General features: G+C 42.7%; 1 protein-coding gene across 1 annotated transcript in view; it reads left to right on the top strand.

Annotated features, from left to right (window-relative positions):
- LOC109869045 (plexin-D1) overlaps positions 1 to 17,470 on the top strand; it is a 118,190-nt gene that overhangs the window by 34,222 nt on the left and 66,498 nt on the right. The window contains exons 12-13 of the mRNA XM_031803458.1: positions 1,638 to 1,795; positions 16,464 to 16,609. Coding sequence (XP_031659318.1) covers positions 1,638 to 1,795; positions 16,464 to 16,609 — 304 coding nt within the window. The remainder of the gene's footprint in view (positions 1 to 1,637; positions 1,796 to 16,463; positions 16,610 to 17,470) is intronic.

Raw genomic sequence — 17,470 nt, 5'->3', positions numbered from 1 at the left:
GGCCATGTATTTGCCATGTGAGCCCTGAGAGCAGAAGAACTGACCTACAGCCAGAAGAACTGCATACTTTACTACAGGACTAATGCTTCATACCACACTCACTGCTCAGTCATCAAAACACACAAGCACAAATGGTTTCTCTGTGGGAGGTGCTGGAACATGCACATGCACATCTGTTTCTCTGGGCTTCTGTTATGTCTTCCCTCTCTGTTTCTCTGGGTTTCTGTTGTCTTCCCGCTCGGTTTCTCTGGGCTTCTGTTATGTCTTACCTCTCTGTTTCTCTGGGTTTCTGTTGTCTTCCCGCTCGGTTTCTCTGGGCTTCTGTTATGTCTTACCTCTCTGTTTCTATGGGTTTCTGTTGTCTTCCCTCTCTGTTTCTCTGGGTTTCTGTTGTCTTCCCTCTCTGTTTCTCTGGGTTTCTGTTATGTCTTCCCTCTCTGTTTCTCTGGGTTTCTGTTGTCTTCCCGCTCGGTTTCTCTGGGCTTCTGTTATGTCTTACCTCTCTGTTTCTCTGGGTTTCTGTTGTCTTCCCTCTCGGTTTCTCTGGGCTTCTGTTATGTCTTCCCTCTCGGTTTCTCTGGGTTTCTGTTATGTCTTCCCTCTCGGTTTCTCTGGGTTTCTGTTGTCTTCCCTCTCTGTTTCTCTGGGTTTCTGTTGTCTTCCCTCTCTGTTTCTCTGGGTTTCTGTTGTCTTTCCTCTCTGTTTCTCTGGGCTTCTGTTATGTCTTCCTTCTCTGTTTCTCTGGGTTTCTGTTGTCTTCCCGCTCGGTTTCTCTGGGCTTCTGTTATGTCTTACCTCTCTGTTTCTCTGGGTTTCTGTTGTCTTCCCGCTCGGTTTCTCTGGGCTTCTGTTATGTCTTACCTCTCTGTTTCTATGGGTTTCTGTTGTCTTCCCTCTCTGTTTCTCTGGGTTTCTGTTGTCTTCCCTCTCTGTTTCTCTGGGTTTCTGTTATGTCTTCCCTCTCTGTTTCTCTGGGTTTCTGTTGTCTTCCCTCTCTGTTTCTCTGGGTTTCTGTTGTCTTCCCTCTCTGTTTCTCTGGGTTTCTGTTGTCTTCCCTCTCTGTTTCTCTGGGTTTCTGTTGTCTTCCCTCTCGGTTTCTCTGGGCTTCTGTTATGTCTTCCCTCTCGGTTTCTCTGGGTTTCTGTTATGTCTTCCCTCTCTGTTTCTCTGGGTTTCTGTTATGTCTTCCCTCTCTGCTTCTCTGGGTTTCTGTTATGTCTTCCCTCTCTGTTTCTCTGGGTTTCTGTTATGTCTTACCTCTCTGTTTCTCTGGGTTTCTGTTATGTCTTCCCTCTCTGTTTCTCTGGGTTTCTGTTGTCTTCCCTCTCTGTTTCTCTGGGTTTCTGTTATGTCTTCCATCTCTGTTTCCCTGGGTTTCTGTTATGTCTTCCCTCTCGGTTTCTCTGGGCTTCTGTTATGTCTTCCCTCTCTGTTTCTCTGGGTTTCTGTTGTCTTCCATCTCTGTTTCCCTGGGTTTCTGTTATGTCTTCCCTCTCTGTTTCATAGGTTCAGTATGATATATGCAGCCCGTGCAGTGATGTAATGCAGCCCTTTCAAATAGCCTATGTGTACTAGCAGAATGTATTGTGTTAATAAAGCCCTCCCCTTTGTCCCCTCCCTCTCCCTCTCTCTCTCAGTGGAGGTGTACAACTGTGGGGTCGGCAGTGGGGATTGTTCCCAGTGTTGGGGACGTGAGGACCAGGGTCATCTGTGTGGCTGGTGTGACAACATCTGTAGAACTAGGGATGACTGCCAGTATATGAGTAGTCAGTGTCCTGACCCTGAGATCACCAAGGTAGGAATACACACACACACACACACACACACACACAATGACCCATCCGCAAGATCCATAAGACTATACACGTCTAACTGTACTGTACATACTCATTCATGCAATTCTCCATCCCGTCATTGTTGACCTAGGGCCTAATTTAGAACAGGAAGTGGTGGTGTGTCACATGACCTGTCACATGGCTCTGCCTTTCCTCTGTCTTGTGATTGGGGCTTATTTTGGAAGGGGAAGTGTTATTACAGAGCTTCATTAAACCAAGTCAGTCTAAAACATCACTCTTTACTGTACAACTCCCTGACTGAATGACACCACAGCACAGTCACAGCACTTAGGCATTACCGATGGCTCTTATGGAGGAACAAAACAACTGATCTGGAGGGATGACAGAGGGCATGGGAACATTTAGCCACTGTCTAACCCTGTCTGTCTGTCTGGGCAAGTGCGTGCGTGTGCGTGCGTGTGTGTGTGTGCGTGCGTGTGCGTGCATGTGCGTGCGTTTGTGTGTGTGGAGTTCTGTGCATACCATGTCGGTATTGAGCTCGGTACACAGTCACCCACAGAAATAGAATAGAGCAATATACATTACCGATGTGATCACACTACAACCACATTGGTCAGGGAAATGAATGTGTTTATTTGGATGCAGATCTCACTGTGGTCAGCACCTAGTGGTCATTAACCCCAGTCAGCTGAACACATGGGTTCAACTCTTCAGTTGGATTCATCTGAGTGACTGTGCTCCTTTCTATCAAGGCTTCTGAATATTTGTGGTTATGTCCCTATGTTTGAACTGCCAGGCATTAAAGAGTGTTTAGAGTTGCAATCAGACCCACTCTGAACGCTGCTGAATGCTGCCTTTATCTGTGCTGCAGACAGGAAGTACGGCTCACATGAGGCTCAGTTGGCCTAAACACTTCCTGTAGATAAAACCTGCCTGGCCTGGCCAAGCAGGGGAACAAAGAAGTCTGACACACACACATGCGCACACACACACACACACACACACACACACATACACACTAACACTCAACTAATCTATAGCATCTTACACAATGGGTACACCTTCATTCAAAGGCCAGCAAGGGTTTAAAGCCACAACATATAGACCAGTTGAAGTTTTTTATGGGGTAGATCAGCTTTAATATTGCAGATAGATTGCAGCTTCCAACAATGTAATTGCCTGCATCATTTCCAATCCCCCATATATTTTTGGGATATACAGTAGCAGTCTAAAGTTTGGACACACCTACTCATTCAATGGTTTTTCTTTATTTTTGTTTTCTACATTGTAGAATAATAGTGAAGACATCAAAATGATGAAATAACACATATGGAATCATGTAGTAACCAAAAAAGTGTGAAACAAATCAGGTGTAACAACACATGCACAGGATCGGTACATCCGAACATCACACCTGCGGGACAGGTACAGGATGGCAACAACAACTGCCCGAGTTACTCCAGGAACGCACAATCCCTATATCAGTGCTCAGCCTGTCCGCAATAGGCTGAGAGAGGCTGGACTGAGGGCTTGTAAAGCAGGTCATTACCAGACTTCACCGGCAACAACGTCACCTTTGGGCACAAACCCACCGTCGCTGGACCAGACAGGACAGGCAAAAAGTGCTCTTCACTGACGAGTCGTAGTTTTGTCTCACCGAGGGTGATGGTCGGATTCACATTTATCGTCGAAGGAATGAGTGTTACACTGAGGCTTGTACTCTGGAGCAGGATAGATTTGGAGGTGGAGGGTCCATCATGGTCTGGGGCGGTGTGTCACAGCATCATTGGACTGAGCTTGTTATCATTGCAGGCAATCTCAACGCTGTGCGTTACAGGGAAGACATCCTCCTCCCTCATGTGGTACCCTTCCTGCAGGCTCATCCTGACATGACCCTCCAGCATGACCCTCCTGCAAGACAGGAATGCTAGTGTTCTACCATGGCCAGCGAAGAGCCCGGATCTCAATCCCATTGAGCATGTCTGGGACCTGTTGGATCGGAGAGTGAGGGCTACGACCATTCCCCCCAGAAATGTCCTGGAATTTGCAGGTGTCTTGGTGGAAGAGTGGGGTAACATCTCACAGCAAGAACTGGCAAATCTGGTGCAGTCCATGAGGAGGAGATGCCCTGCAGTACTTAATGCAAATACTGACTTTTGATTTTGACCCCCCTTTTGTCCAGGGACACTATTCAATTTCTGTTAGTCACATGTCTGTGGAACTTGTTCAGTTTATGTCTCAGTTGTTGAATCTTGTTATGTTCATACAAATATTTACACGTTACGTTTGCTGAAAATAAACGCAGTTTCTTTTTTTGCTGAGTTTATATATACACATCTTCTTCTTTTTTCCCCCACTAACCTTCCACACCTCCCCTAATTGGAGTAAACTAATGAACAACAACACTTAAGATTCTACTTCGAGCCTTTACATACTATATACATTTTATATAGTAAAATGTATATAGTAAAATAGTCCAATGTTCCTAGCTTCACGTTCCTAGGAACATGAAGTGAGGCGGCCATCTCTGTCGGCGCCAGAAGTACAACAACAACTTTATTTGACTCTATGTAAACTGGAAACCACATATCCTGAGGCTGCATTTATTGTAGCTGGGGATTTTAACAAGGCTGATCTGAAAACAAGACTCCCTAAATTATATCAGCATATTTATTGTGCAACCAGGGCTGGTAAAACCCTGGATCATTGTTATTCTAACTTCCGCGACGCATATAATGCCCTCCCCCACCCTCCTTTCGGAAAAGCTGACCACGACTCCATTTTGTTGCTTCCAGCCTATAGACAGAAACTAAAGCAGGAAGCTCCCGCGCTCAGGTCTGTTCAACGCTGGTTCGACCAATCTGATTCCACGCTTCAAGACTGCTTCGATCACGTGGATTGGGATATGTTCTGCATTGCGTCCAACAACAATGGACAAATACGCTGATTCGGTGAGAGAGTTCATTAGAAAGTGCATTGGCGATGCCATACCCACAGCAACTATTAAAACATTCCCAAACCAGAAACCGTGGATTGATGGCAGCATTCTCGCAAAACTGAAAGCGTGAACCACTGCTTTTAAACAGGGCAAGGTGAACGGAAATGACAGAATACAAACAGTGTAGCTATTCCCTCCGCAAGGCAATCAAATAAGCTAAGCGTCAGTATAGAGACAAAGTAGAGTTGCAATTCAATGGCTCAGACACAAGAGGTATGTGGCAGGGTCTACAGTAGATCACGGATTACAAAAAGAAAACCAGCCCCGTTGGGAACAGGATGTCTTGCTCTCAGACAGACTAAATAACTTCTTTGCTCGCTTTGAGGATAATACAGTGCCACTGACACGGCCCGCTACCAAAACCTGCGGACTCTCCTTCACTGCAGCCGACGTGAGTAAAACATTTAAACGTGTTAACCCTCGCAAGGCTTCAGGCCCAGGTAGCATCCCCAGCCGCGTCGTCAGAGCATGCGCAGACCAGCTGGCTGGTGTCTTTACGGGCATATTCAATCAATCCTTATCCCAGTATGCTGTCCCCACATGCTTCAAGATGGCCACCATTGTCCCTGTATCTAAGAAAGCAAAGGCAACTGAGCTAAACGACTATCGCCCCGTAGCACTCACTTCCATCATCATGAAGTGTTTTGAGAGACTAGTCAAGGACCATATCACCTCCCCCCTCCCTAGACCCACTCCAATTTGCTTACTGCTCCAATAGGTCCACAGACGACGCAATCACGACCACACTGCACATTACCCTAACCCATCTGGACAAGAGGAATACCTATGTGAGAATGCTGTTCATCAACTACAGCTCAGCATTTAACACCATAGTACCCTCCAAACTCATCATCAAGCTGGACCCCGCCCTGTGCAACTGGGTCCTGGACTTCCTGGCGGGCCGCCCCCAGGTGGTGAGGGTAGGTAACAACATCTCCACCCCACTGATCCTCAACACTGGGGCCCCACAAGGGTGCATTCTGAGCCCTCTCCTGTACTCCCTGTTCACCCACGACTGCGTGGCCATGCACGCCTCCAACTCAATCATCAAGTTTGCGGACGACACCACAGTGGTAGGCTTGATTACCAACAACGACGAGACGGCCTACAGGGAGGAGGTGAGGGCCCTCAGAGTGTGGTGTTAAATAACCTCACACTCAACGTCAACAAAACAAAGGAGATGATTGTGGACTTCAGGAAACATTAGAGGGAGCACCCCCCCTATCCACAGCGACGGGACAGTAGTAGAGAGGGTATTAAGTTTTAAGTTCCTCGGCTTACACATCACGGACAAACTGAATTGGTCCACCCACACAGACAGCGTTGTGAAGAAGGCACAGCAGCGCCTCTTCAACCTCAGGAGGCTGAAGAAATTCGGCTTGTCACCAAAAGCACTCACAAACTTTTACAGATGCACAATCGAGAGCATCCTGTCGGGCTGTATCATCGCCTGGTACGGCAACTGCTCCGCACACAACCACAAGGCTCTCCAGAGGGTAGTGAGGTCTGCACAACGCATCACCGGGGGCAAACTGCCTGCTCTCCAGGACACCTACACCACCTGATGTGTAGGTGATGTCACAGGAAGGCCATAAAGATCATCAAGGACAACAACCACTCGAGCCACTGCCTGTTCACCCCAATATCATCCAGAAGGCGAGGTCAGTACAGATACATCAAAGCAGGGACCGACAAACTGATAAACAGCTTCTATCTCATGGACATCAGTCTGTTAAACAGCCACCACTAACATTGAGTGGCTGCTGCCAACATACTGACTCAACTCCAGCCACTTTAATAATGGAAATTGATGTAAAAAAATGTATCACCAGCCACTTTAAACAATGCCACTTTATATAATGTTTACATACCCTACATTACTCATCTCATATGTATATACTGTACTCTATACCATCTACTGCATCTTGCCATCTTTATGTAATACATGTATCACTAGCCACTTTAAACTATGCCACTTTATGTTTACATACCCTACATTACTCATCTCATATGTATATACTGTACTCGATACCATCTCTGCATCTTGCCTATGTCGTTCTCTACCATCACTCATTCATATATCTTTATGTACATATTCTTTATCCCTTTATACTTGTGTGTATAAGGTAGTAGTTGTGGAATTGTTAGGTTAGATTACTCATTGGTTATTACTGCATTGTCGGAACTAGAAGCACAAGCATTTCACCACACTCGCGTTAACATCTGCTAACCATGTGTTTGTAACAAATAAAATTAGATTTGATTTGATTTTACGGACACAATCTATTTTACAATAGTTATATTTTGTTTGTTTTTACTCCTATCCTTCCGCTAACCTCAATCCCTCCCATCTATTTCTGAAGATCATGCAGTTTGATTTATTTTTGCCATATATTTTTAACTGCTGTTTCACAAAAGTTTTTAACCGATATACATTTGACTGACATGGCATATTTTACATGAGTTATCGTGTTGTTATTAGTACCACCATTCAGCTCCACTCAATCCATCCCATCTATATCCTAACACCATCCATACTGGATGTATTTTTGCCTTATATTTTAAAACTGTGCTGTGATGTGTCACAAAAGTTCTGATCCTTTCTATTCTCATAGTTTCTACAGATTGTAAATGAAAGATTAATACAATTCTAAAAGTAATACTTTTTTATTGATCTATTGACTATGACATTTCAAACCACCCAGCAGTGCTATCTGCAGTTAGCTCCAGGTAAATGTTGCAATTCTTCAGCCATTCCTGGACCTGCGAGCAAATCAAGCTATGTATGGACATTACCATAACAAATGATCTAATGATTCTGTCTCTTCACAGCAAAATCTGCAGAGCTAGGATGGCTGTATCCCTCGTATATATAACATTGCAAGAATTATGTATAATATTTTAATTTGAAAAACTCAAAGTTATGAATCCAGCGTTATTTTGCATATCAGTTCATAAACCATGTGCCATAGAATCGATACGTCAGAAATCTCTTCCCAACTATTTTGCAATCTATATGGTAAATGTTGTCAATTTATTCATCCTTAAATGAAACTGGTGTACTTTTTATTCATCACAATTTTCTTTAACCTTTCTAGCGCAGGCGTTTCGCTAGCAGAACCCCTCGACAACATTCCGCTGAAAAGGCAGCGCACGAAATTCAAAAATATTTTTGGGAAAATGTAACTTTCACACATTAACAAGTCCAATACAGCAAATGAAAGATAAACATCTTGTTAATCTACCCATCATGTCCGATTTCAAAAATGCTTTACAGTGAAAGCACAACATATGATTTATGTTAGGTCACAGCCATTTTTCCAGCCAAAGATAGGAGTCACAAAAAGCAGAAATATATATCAAATTAATCACTAACCTTTGATGATCATCAAATGACAATCATAGGACATCATGTTACACAATACATGTATGTTTTGTTCGATAATGTGCATATTTATATCCAAAAATCTCAGTTTACATTGGCGCCTTACGTGCAGTAATGTTTTGATTCCATAACATCCGGTGATTTTGCAGAAATACTCATAATAAACATTGCTAAAAGATACAACTGTTATTCACTGAATTAAAGACAGACTTCTCCTTAATGCAACCGCTGTGTCAGATTTCAAAAAAACTTTATGGAAAAAGCATAATCTGAGAACGGCGCTCAGAGCCCAATACAGCCAGAGAAATATCTGCCATTTTGGAGTCAACAGAAGTTAGAAATAACACCATAAATATTCACTTACCTTTGATGTTCTTCATCAGAAGGCACTCCCAGGAATCCCAGTTCGACAATAAATGACTGATTTGTTCCATAAAGTTCCATAAAGTCCATCATTTATGTCCAAATATCCACTTGTTGTTAGCGTGTTCAGCCCACTAATTCATCTTCATGTGGCGTGAGCACTTTGTCCAGACAAAAACTTGAAAAGTTCCGTTACAGGTCGTAGAAAGAAGTCAAACGATGTATGGAATCAATCGTTAGGATGTTAACATAAAACATCAATAATGTTCCAACCGGAGAATTCCTATGTATGAAGAAAAGCACTGGAACGAGAGGTAACTCTGTCGGGAGCGCGCATCACGAGCCTGAGACACTCTGCCAGACCACTGACTCAAACTATGAGTTATGTTATACTCACAGACATCATTAAAACGGTTTTAGAAATGTCAGAGTGTTTTCTATCCAATACCAATAATAATATGCATATATTAGCATCTGTGACAGAGTAGGAGGCAGTTCACTCTGGGCACGCTATTCATCCAAAAGTGAAAATGCTGCCCCCTATCCCAATTTTGGTCTTTAATGCAGGGCCAACAGTTCCTTACTTTTTCCCCCTTTCACCTGCCTCTTCCATTTTTCAGTAATACTGCAATAAGTTGGTTGTAATTTTGAGTAGAGCAGACATTTCCATATAATTTTGTTAGCTGCGTGTGTGACATAACTCCACTAGTCCTATTTTTTATATTATTTACAAAGATTATACTTAATAATTTTTACATTTGTAATTTGTTCTATTATTTGTTCTGTATTTTCTGGTGTATTAAACTGAAATTGCAACCAACTTTCTATGGCTTGTTTTAAAAATAGCGATATTTTATTATTTTTCAAATAACCTAAAGTGAGAGCTTGTAATGTGAATAAAGGGAAAAATGCCATTCTTGAACATTGGGTGAGTCATTCATACTAATCTGCTAGAGAACCAGTTTGGAACTCCGAACTCATATTCATTATATAAATTGGCCTGTTTAATTTTGTCTAGCTTGCCGTTCCAAATAAAATGGAACATTTTTGGCTCATATATTTTAAAAAACAGGTCGCTGGTTATAGACAAGACCATATGTTACGGCTTTCTAGGTGTGGTGAAGGAGAGTCGGACCAAACTGCAGCGTGTAGATTTCGATCCATGTTTAATCAAACAAACGTAACAATAATAAACACAAAACACTACAAAACAATAAACGTAATGAAAACCGAAACAGCCTATACTTGTGTCAACTAACAATGCGACAGGAACAAAGACACTAAGGACAGATAGGACAATCACCCACGACAAACTCAAAGAATATGGCTGCCTAAATATGGTTCCCAATCAGAGACAACGATAAGCACCTGCCTCTAATTGAGAACCACTCCAGACAGCCATAGACCTTGCTAGATAACCCCACTAGCTACAATCCCAAAAACATACACACCAAAACCCCAAGACAAAACACACCACAATACAAAAACTCCATGCCACACCCTGGCCTGACCCAATACATGAAGAAAAACACAAAATACTTAGACCAGGGCGTGACACCATAAGCAGATAGGTAAACTGGGATATGACTAAAGCGTTCATCAGGGTGATTTTTCCACAATAGAGAGCTATTTTTCTATCTATTTTTGCTAACTTTCTATGAAAATGTATTGCAGTTAGATAATTTATTTATTTCGGGATATATATACCGAGTACTGTATGTCCACATCACCGTTAAACTATTTAATTGCTAAACTACACGGTAATGAAAAGTTGTATTTTTTCAGTGATCCAATATGTAATATAGTACACTTATCATAATTTGATTGCAATCAGAGGTTAGAAAAGTATCCAGATCCTCTATGAGGCTGTGGAAGGATCTAAATAGTGGATTTAAAAGAAAACATTAATCATCAGCGTACAATTGCACCTTTATTTTTAACCCCTAGATTTCTAGCCCCTTGATATTATTGTTGGATCTGATTTTAATTGCTAACATTTCAATGGTCATAGTAAATAGATATGCCGATAGTGGACAACCTTGTTTAACTCCTCTTGACAGTTTAATACTTTCTGAGAAGTAGCCATTATTTACTATTTTACACCTGGAGTTACAATGTATAACTTTAACCCCATTGTATAAGAGATTTTCCAAAATTGAAATATTCCAGGCATTTGTATATAAATTCCAGTTGTACTTTATCAAAAGCCTTTTCATAGTCAGCTTTGAATACCAGGCCTAGTTTCCCAGTTTTTCAATTGTGTTCCATTGTTTCCAGTACTGGCCTTATATTATATCCAATGTATCGTCCATGTAAAAAACCTGTCTGATTAGGATGAATAATATCCTACAAAAACCTTTTCATCCAATGCGCTATGCATTTTTAAGGGGCCTCCAATTGTTTTTGGACTCAATCTTTATATTTACCACTTGGATCCTGTTTCAGTAATAATGAAATCAGTCCTAGTTGAGTATCTGGTAATCTACCATTTTTATAGGAGTGGTTAAACATGCTAATAACGGTCCTCTGACTGTATCAAAAAAGTTGTGGTATACTTCCACGGGTATGCCATCCAGCCCTGGAGTTTTCCCGGACTTACATGCTTTAATTGCATCAAGAACTTCCTCCTCTGTAATTTGCCCTTCAAATGAGTCTTTCTGTACAGCTGTTCATTTTACATTATTATTATTTTTTTAAATCATAACATTTACTTCAGTTAGTTGAGATGGAGGAGACTGAAATGAAAACATCAAGATGATTAGCTTGATTGAGCCTCCGCCATGTATATCTCACTAGGTCCGGATATTTAAGCCTTCATATATCCACTAGTTGCAATATATCCATGACATTCGTGATTTCCTTAAGTGCATGAGGGTGATCTTATGTAGTGAGATTTCCTTCTCGGCCAATTGAAGTATTTAATACAATATTATAATCTCCTACCATAATAATAGAGTATTGTATTGTTTGTAGGTTTGATAAATTATTATATACATTTTCGAAGAAGCGATGATCATCATTATTTGGTCCGTAAAGATTAATGACCCATATCTGTTTAGGGTCCAATAATAATACATTTTAAATCATCTACCTTGCAGATCTGTTTGGGCAATGTGCACATTCAGATCAACATTATTGTTAATTAATTTCATGGCCCCTTTTGAGTTTCTTTGTCCATGGGAGAGGTATATTTCACTCTCCCCCCCCCCCCCAGTCCTTTTTCCACACAACTTTATCAAAAATTTTGAATGAGTTTCCTGTAAACAATAGATATTATATTCCTTCTCTTTTAGTACTGATCGTCTTTTCTTATTATCTGCTAAGCCATTACAATTAGAACTAGCTATACTTATTTCACCATTTACCATAATGAGATTCAAATCTCAATTCTATATATCATAATATATGTTTGTAAACTTACCATTAAAAAGTACCATCGTGTTTGAGTGTCCATATTGAGTGTCGATATTTGCAATGCTACTAAGTAAACCTCCAATTGTTCTCCACTATTCCACCCGCTAATCCACCCCATCCCAAATGGGGTTGTCATCCCATTGACTGGCAGAACACCCACCGTCCCCCCCGGATCCCAGGGCCAGTAGAAGTTAGCATTGTTCACTCTGTCAGCCCACTCAGTGTCCCTGCATGACTCTCTGTATCAGCCATTGTGTCAGTGTCATGACTCATGGTTTGTTGTGTGAGAGTGTCCGTCTGTGTGTGTGTATCCCGCTTAGATGACTGAGGTTAAAAGTGTTGAAATCCTCTATTCATGGGCAGCCCAATGTAACACACAAACACACACACACACACACACACTGAAACAGCTCCCTCAGGGGAGGTGGTTGTAAGACAGTAAACTGGGGCTGTGGTTGTGGGAGACTGGGAGCGTGATGCAATGCTTTGGCAGCCATGTTTTCCCAGACAGTCTCACCAGGAGTTAGTTGGAGTTACAGTCTTATGGGGGAGTATCTGTTCTACCACAGTATCACCAACGGTTTACTGTTACTCTGTCCACCACAGTGACTATGTCTAAAGATTGTATGGGCTGCTCCTGTAATGTTTCCCTTTCTGTGCCACATTTTTATTTAGTCAGCTTACAGTTGGGAAATCAGTCATTCTAGCATATTCTTTGAGCATAAACAGTAATATGAAGTATATGTTATGTGGATAGACAAGCCAGTAAAATACAGTAATGTGTTCTATGTTTGTAATAATGTAGGTAATAAAGGCAGTTGTCTGCGAAGAGTAGTTAAGATGGACTGCAACACGGTACACAGTATGGTCTCAAACAGTGGGTTTGAACCAATAATGTTGGGTTTGAACCAATAATGTTGATGTTTACGGTATGACCTGAACACCTGACCATGATAGAAATCTGGAGGCAGGATCCTTGAAGGATCTTTAGCCAAATGATCAGTGTATCTCCACAAGAGCCCAACCAATTCATAAATTCCTGTCAAGATTATCTGGAGCATTGTAGAGGTCTTTAGTGATCCTTTATTGTTGAATGCGTTTTGAGATCAGGAAATCTCCTGATGTTATTGTACTGTACTTTGCTCCCCTCATCATGACTCATTCACAGAGGAGTGACGGGTGTAAATGAGCAGCATGGCAGCTAACGCTATCGCTAACACCAGACATGATAACACCCGTTAACACCAGAGAGAGAGAGATGTCCCAGATACATGGTGATAATTACTGTACCTACTAAGGAGCGCTTGGAGGTGTGTGTATGTGTGTGTCACAATTTAATCTAAAGGCTTAAAAATGTGACTCATTTTGGGATAAGCTAGTTGAAGGTCAAAAACTTTGTGTTACCAAACACTTACATCAATCACCCTGTTGGTCTTATACAAATCAAATCAAATCAAATTGTATTGGTCACATACACATGGTTAGCAGATGTTAATGCAAGTGTAGCGAAATGCTTGTGCTTCTAGTTCCGACCATGCAGTAATATCTAACAAGTAATCTAACAATTTCACAACAACTACCTTAGTGTGAAGTGTGAAGGAATGAATAAGAATATGTACATATAAATATATGGATGAGCGATGGCCGAACTGCATAGGCAAGATATAGTAGATGGTATAGAGTACAGTATATATATATGAGATGAGTAATGTAGGGTATGTAAACATTATATAAAGTGGCATTGTTTAAAGTGACTAGTGATACATTTATTATATCCAATATTTAATTATTAAAGTGGCTAGAGGTTTGAGTCAGTATGTTGACATCAGCTACTCAATGTTAGTGATGGCTGTTTAACAGTCTGATGGCCTTGAGATAGAAGCTGTTTTTCAGTCTCTCGGTCCCAGCTTTGATGCACCTGTACTGACCTCGCCTTCTGGATGATAGTGGGGTGAACAGGCAGTGGCTCAGGTGGTTGTTGTCCTTGATGATCTTTTTGGCCTTCCTGTGACATCGGGTGGTGTAGGTGTCCTGGAGAGCAGTCAGTTTGCCCCCGGTGATGCATTGGGCAGACCTCACTACCCTCTGGAGAGCCTTGCGGTTATAGGCGGAGCTGTTGCGCCTTCTTCACCATGCTGTCTGTGTGGGTGGACCATTTCAGTTTGTCCATGATGTGTACGCAGAGGAACTTGAAACTTTCCACCTTCTCCACTTTTGTCCCGTCAATGTGGATAGAGGGGGTGCTCCCTCTGCTGTTTCCTGAAGTCCACAGTCATCTCCTTTGTTTTGTTGACGTTGAGTGTGAGGTTATTTTCCTGACACCACACTCCGAGGGCCCTCACCTCCTCCCTATAGGCCGTCTCGTTGTTGTTGGTAATCAAGCCTACCACTGTAGTGTCGTCTGCAAACTTGATGATTGAGTTGGAGGCGTGCATGGCCACGCAGTCATGGGTGAACAGGGAGTACAGGAGAGGGCTGAGAACGTACCCTTGTGGTGCCCTAGTGTTGAGGATCAGCGGGGGTAGAGATGTTGTTTCCTACCCTCACCACCTGGGGGCGGCCTGTCAGAAAGTCCAGGACCCAGTTGCACAGGGTGGGGTCGAGTCCCAGGGTCTCAAGCTTCATGACGAGCTTGGAGGGTACTATGCTGAGCTGTAGTGAATGAACAGCATTCTAACATAGGTATGCCTCTTGTCCAGATGGGTTAGGGCAGTGTGCAGTGTGATTGCGATTGCGTCGTCTGTGGACCTATTGGGGCGGTAAGCAAATTGGAATGGGTCTAGGGTGTCAGGTAGGGTGGAGGTGATATGATCCTTGACTAGTCTCTCAAAGCACTTCATGATGACGGAAGTGAGTGCTACGGGGCGATAGTCGTTTAGCTCAGTTACCTTAGCTTTCTTGGGAACAGGAACAATGGTGGCCCTCTTGAAGCATGTGGGAACAGCAGACTGGCATAGAGATTGACTTAATATGTCCGTAAACACACCAGCCAGCTGGTCTGCGCATGCTCTGAGGACCCATCTAGGCCGGCAGCCTTGTGAGGGTTAACACTTTTAAATGTTTTACTCACGTTGGCTGCGGATCTGGGTTCTTGGTGAATTTATAACTGTTTGCTTTTATATGGTAATATAAGTGTAAGTTACACACTATGTCCTTATTTCTCACTTTAGCTTGGAAGCACAATGTTTGTGTATCTCAGCTGTCAATCACATGAATACTTATGAATACTTTTCTTAATGTAGACCCACCCCCTCCCCTCTCACCCAGATCAAGTGGAAGCACAGTTTTTATGTGTGATAGATCTGCAGCTAGCTCGAGCCAGGCTAATAACCCACGGAGGGGTCACAGCGACCTCAGGACAGCCAGGGAAATGGTCACTCTGTGAGGCATGATGCCAAGATGACAGGTACCCCTGGAGCCTCTAGAGGTTGCCCTTAGACACTGATCTATGACCAGTCTTTCCACCCCCAAGTCTAGTCTTGAACATGAGTGGGGGGGGGGGGGGGGAACAAAGCTGACCTCAGATCAGCCCATAGTAGCAACCTCCTCTTTGTGTCTCCATGGTAGGATTTTCTAAACTAGCTAGCTACGCTACACTGGGAGTTGATGGTAGATTGCTTTTGCCTGGGAGTCAGAGATAGCTATCTCTGTGGTTGTGTTTCCGTGGTGATTGGATAAATACTCTCTCTGCATGGCTCCTTAGAAGAACGCTGGGAGAAGCAAGGTCAAGGTTGAAATGATGTGTGAGAGCATGCTTCTTATCATAATATGACAAAGGAATTTCCCTGTTGATCTCTCTCTTCCCTGTCTTCATATTCTCCCCTGTTGATCTCCCTCTTCCCCGTCTTCATATTCTCCCCTGTTGATCTCTCTCTTCCCTGTCTTCATATTCTCCCCTGTTGATCTCTCTCTTCCCTGTCTTCATATTCTCCCCTGTTGATCTCTCTCTTCCCCGTCTTCATATTCTCCCCTGTTGATCCCTCTCTTCCCCGTCTTCATATTCTCCCCTGTTGATCTCTCTCTTCCCCGTCTTCATATTCTCCCCTGTTGATCCCTCTCTTCCCTGTCTTCATATTCTCCCCTGTTGATCTCTCTCTTCCCTGTCTTCATATTCTCCCCTGTTGATCTCTCTCTTCCCTGTCTTCATATTCTCCCCTGTTGATCTCTCTCTTCCCTGTCTTCATATTCTCCCCTGTTGATCTCTCTCTTCCCCGTCCCCGGCTACCTTCTCCTTGACGATGTACCACTCCTCTCTGACTCTCTTTATACTGTAGCTCTCTCGCTCTCAGTCTCACTTGAGTCCTGGAAGAACTACTCAGGTTTCAGAGTACACATACAGATACAGGCCTGTAGCTCAGAGAGGTACTGACTGAAGAGCCCTCTATATAAAACCTGACCCCAAACTGAGTGGAGGGAATGTGTCTCTCTCAATTATATCTAAATCTTGAGCTCAAGAGGAATATATGCAGGCACTTATCCCTCTTTCCATCTCTCTCTTTGCCCACAGATCTCCCCCCTGAGTGGACCGTTGGAGGGGGGCACCCTGCTCACGGTGCAGGGCAGGAACATGGGCCGCAGGGCTGATGTGGTGAAGGTCTCCATCGGGATGGTTCCATGTAAAATCCTGCCTTACCGATACACCGTCTCTGTACAGTAAGTACCTTTCTTATGATTGATTGATTCATTCATTAATTGGTTGACACATGCATTCATTTATTCAGTCATTCAGTGACTTTGTGCACAGGTGTCAGAAGTTCACAAACAAAAAATGTTGTTAATTGTTTTGAATCATATTATAAACTGGGTGGTTCGAGCCCTGAATGCTGATTAGCTGACAGCCGTGGTATATCAGACCGTATACCATAGGTATGACAGAACATTTATTTTTACTGCTCTAATTTGGTAACCAGTTTATAATAGCAACAAGGCACGAGGGGGTGTGGTATATGGTCAATATACCACGGTTAAGGGCTGTGTCCAGGAGCTCTGCAATGCGTCGTGCCTAAGAACAGCCCATAGCCGTGGTATATATATATTTTTGCCTTAACCTCCCTTATCTCACCTCATTTGCTCACATCGTATATAGACTTATTTTTCTACTGTATTATTGACTGTATGTTTGTTTTACTCCATGTGTACCTCTGTGTTGTTGTATGTGTCGAACTGCTTGGCCAGGTCGCAATTGTAAATGAGAACTTGTTCTCAACTTGCCTACCTGGTTAAATAAAGGTGAAATAAATAAATAAATAATATTGGCCATATACCACACCCCCTCGTGCCTTATAGCTTAAATATAGAACGCCTTTATAGAACATTACTATTCGCTTTCAACCGTTCCATTCACATAAAGGAGATAATTCAAGACCACAACATTATCACCAAGGATACAGCAGAACCCTGGGTTAAACCCTGCACATAGTATTCCATGGAAACACCGTAACTCTAGAACCACATAAAAACTTCCATACCATAATGTTCCATGGATGGAAATGTTTATCTGGTCCCTCTCCACTG

The sequence above is a fragment of the Oncorhynchus kisutch genome, linkage group LG24 (assembly GCF_002021735.2).
Source record: "Oncorhynchus kisutch isolate 150728-3 linkage group LG24, Okis_V2, whole genome shotgun sequence".
NCBI classification, from domain to species: Eukaryota; Metazoa; Chordata; class Actinopteri; order Salmoniformes; family Salmonidae; genus Oncorhynchus; species Oncorhynchus kisutch.
This window is presented reverse-complemented; position numbering and strand designations above follow the sequence as displayed.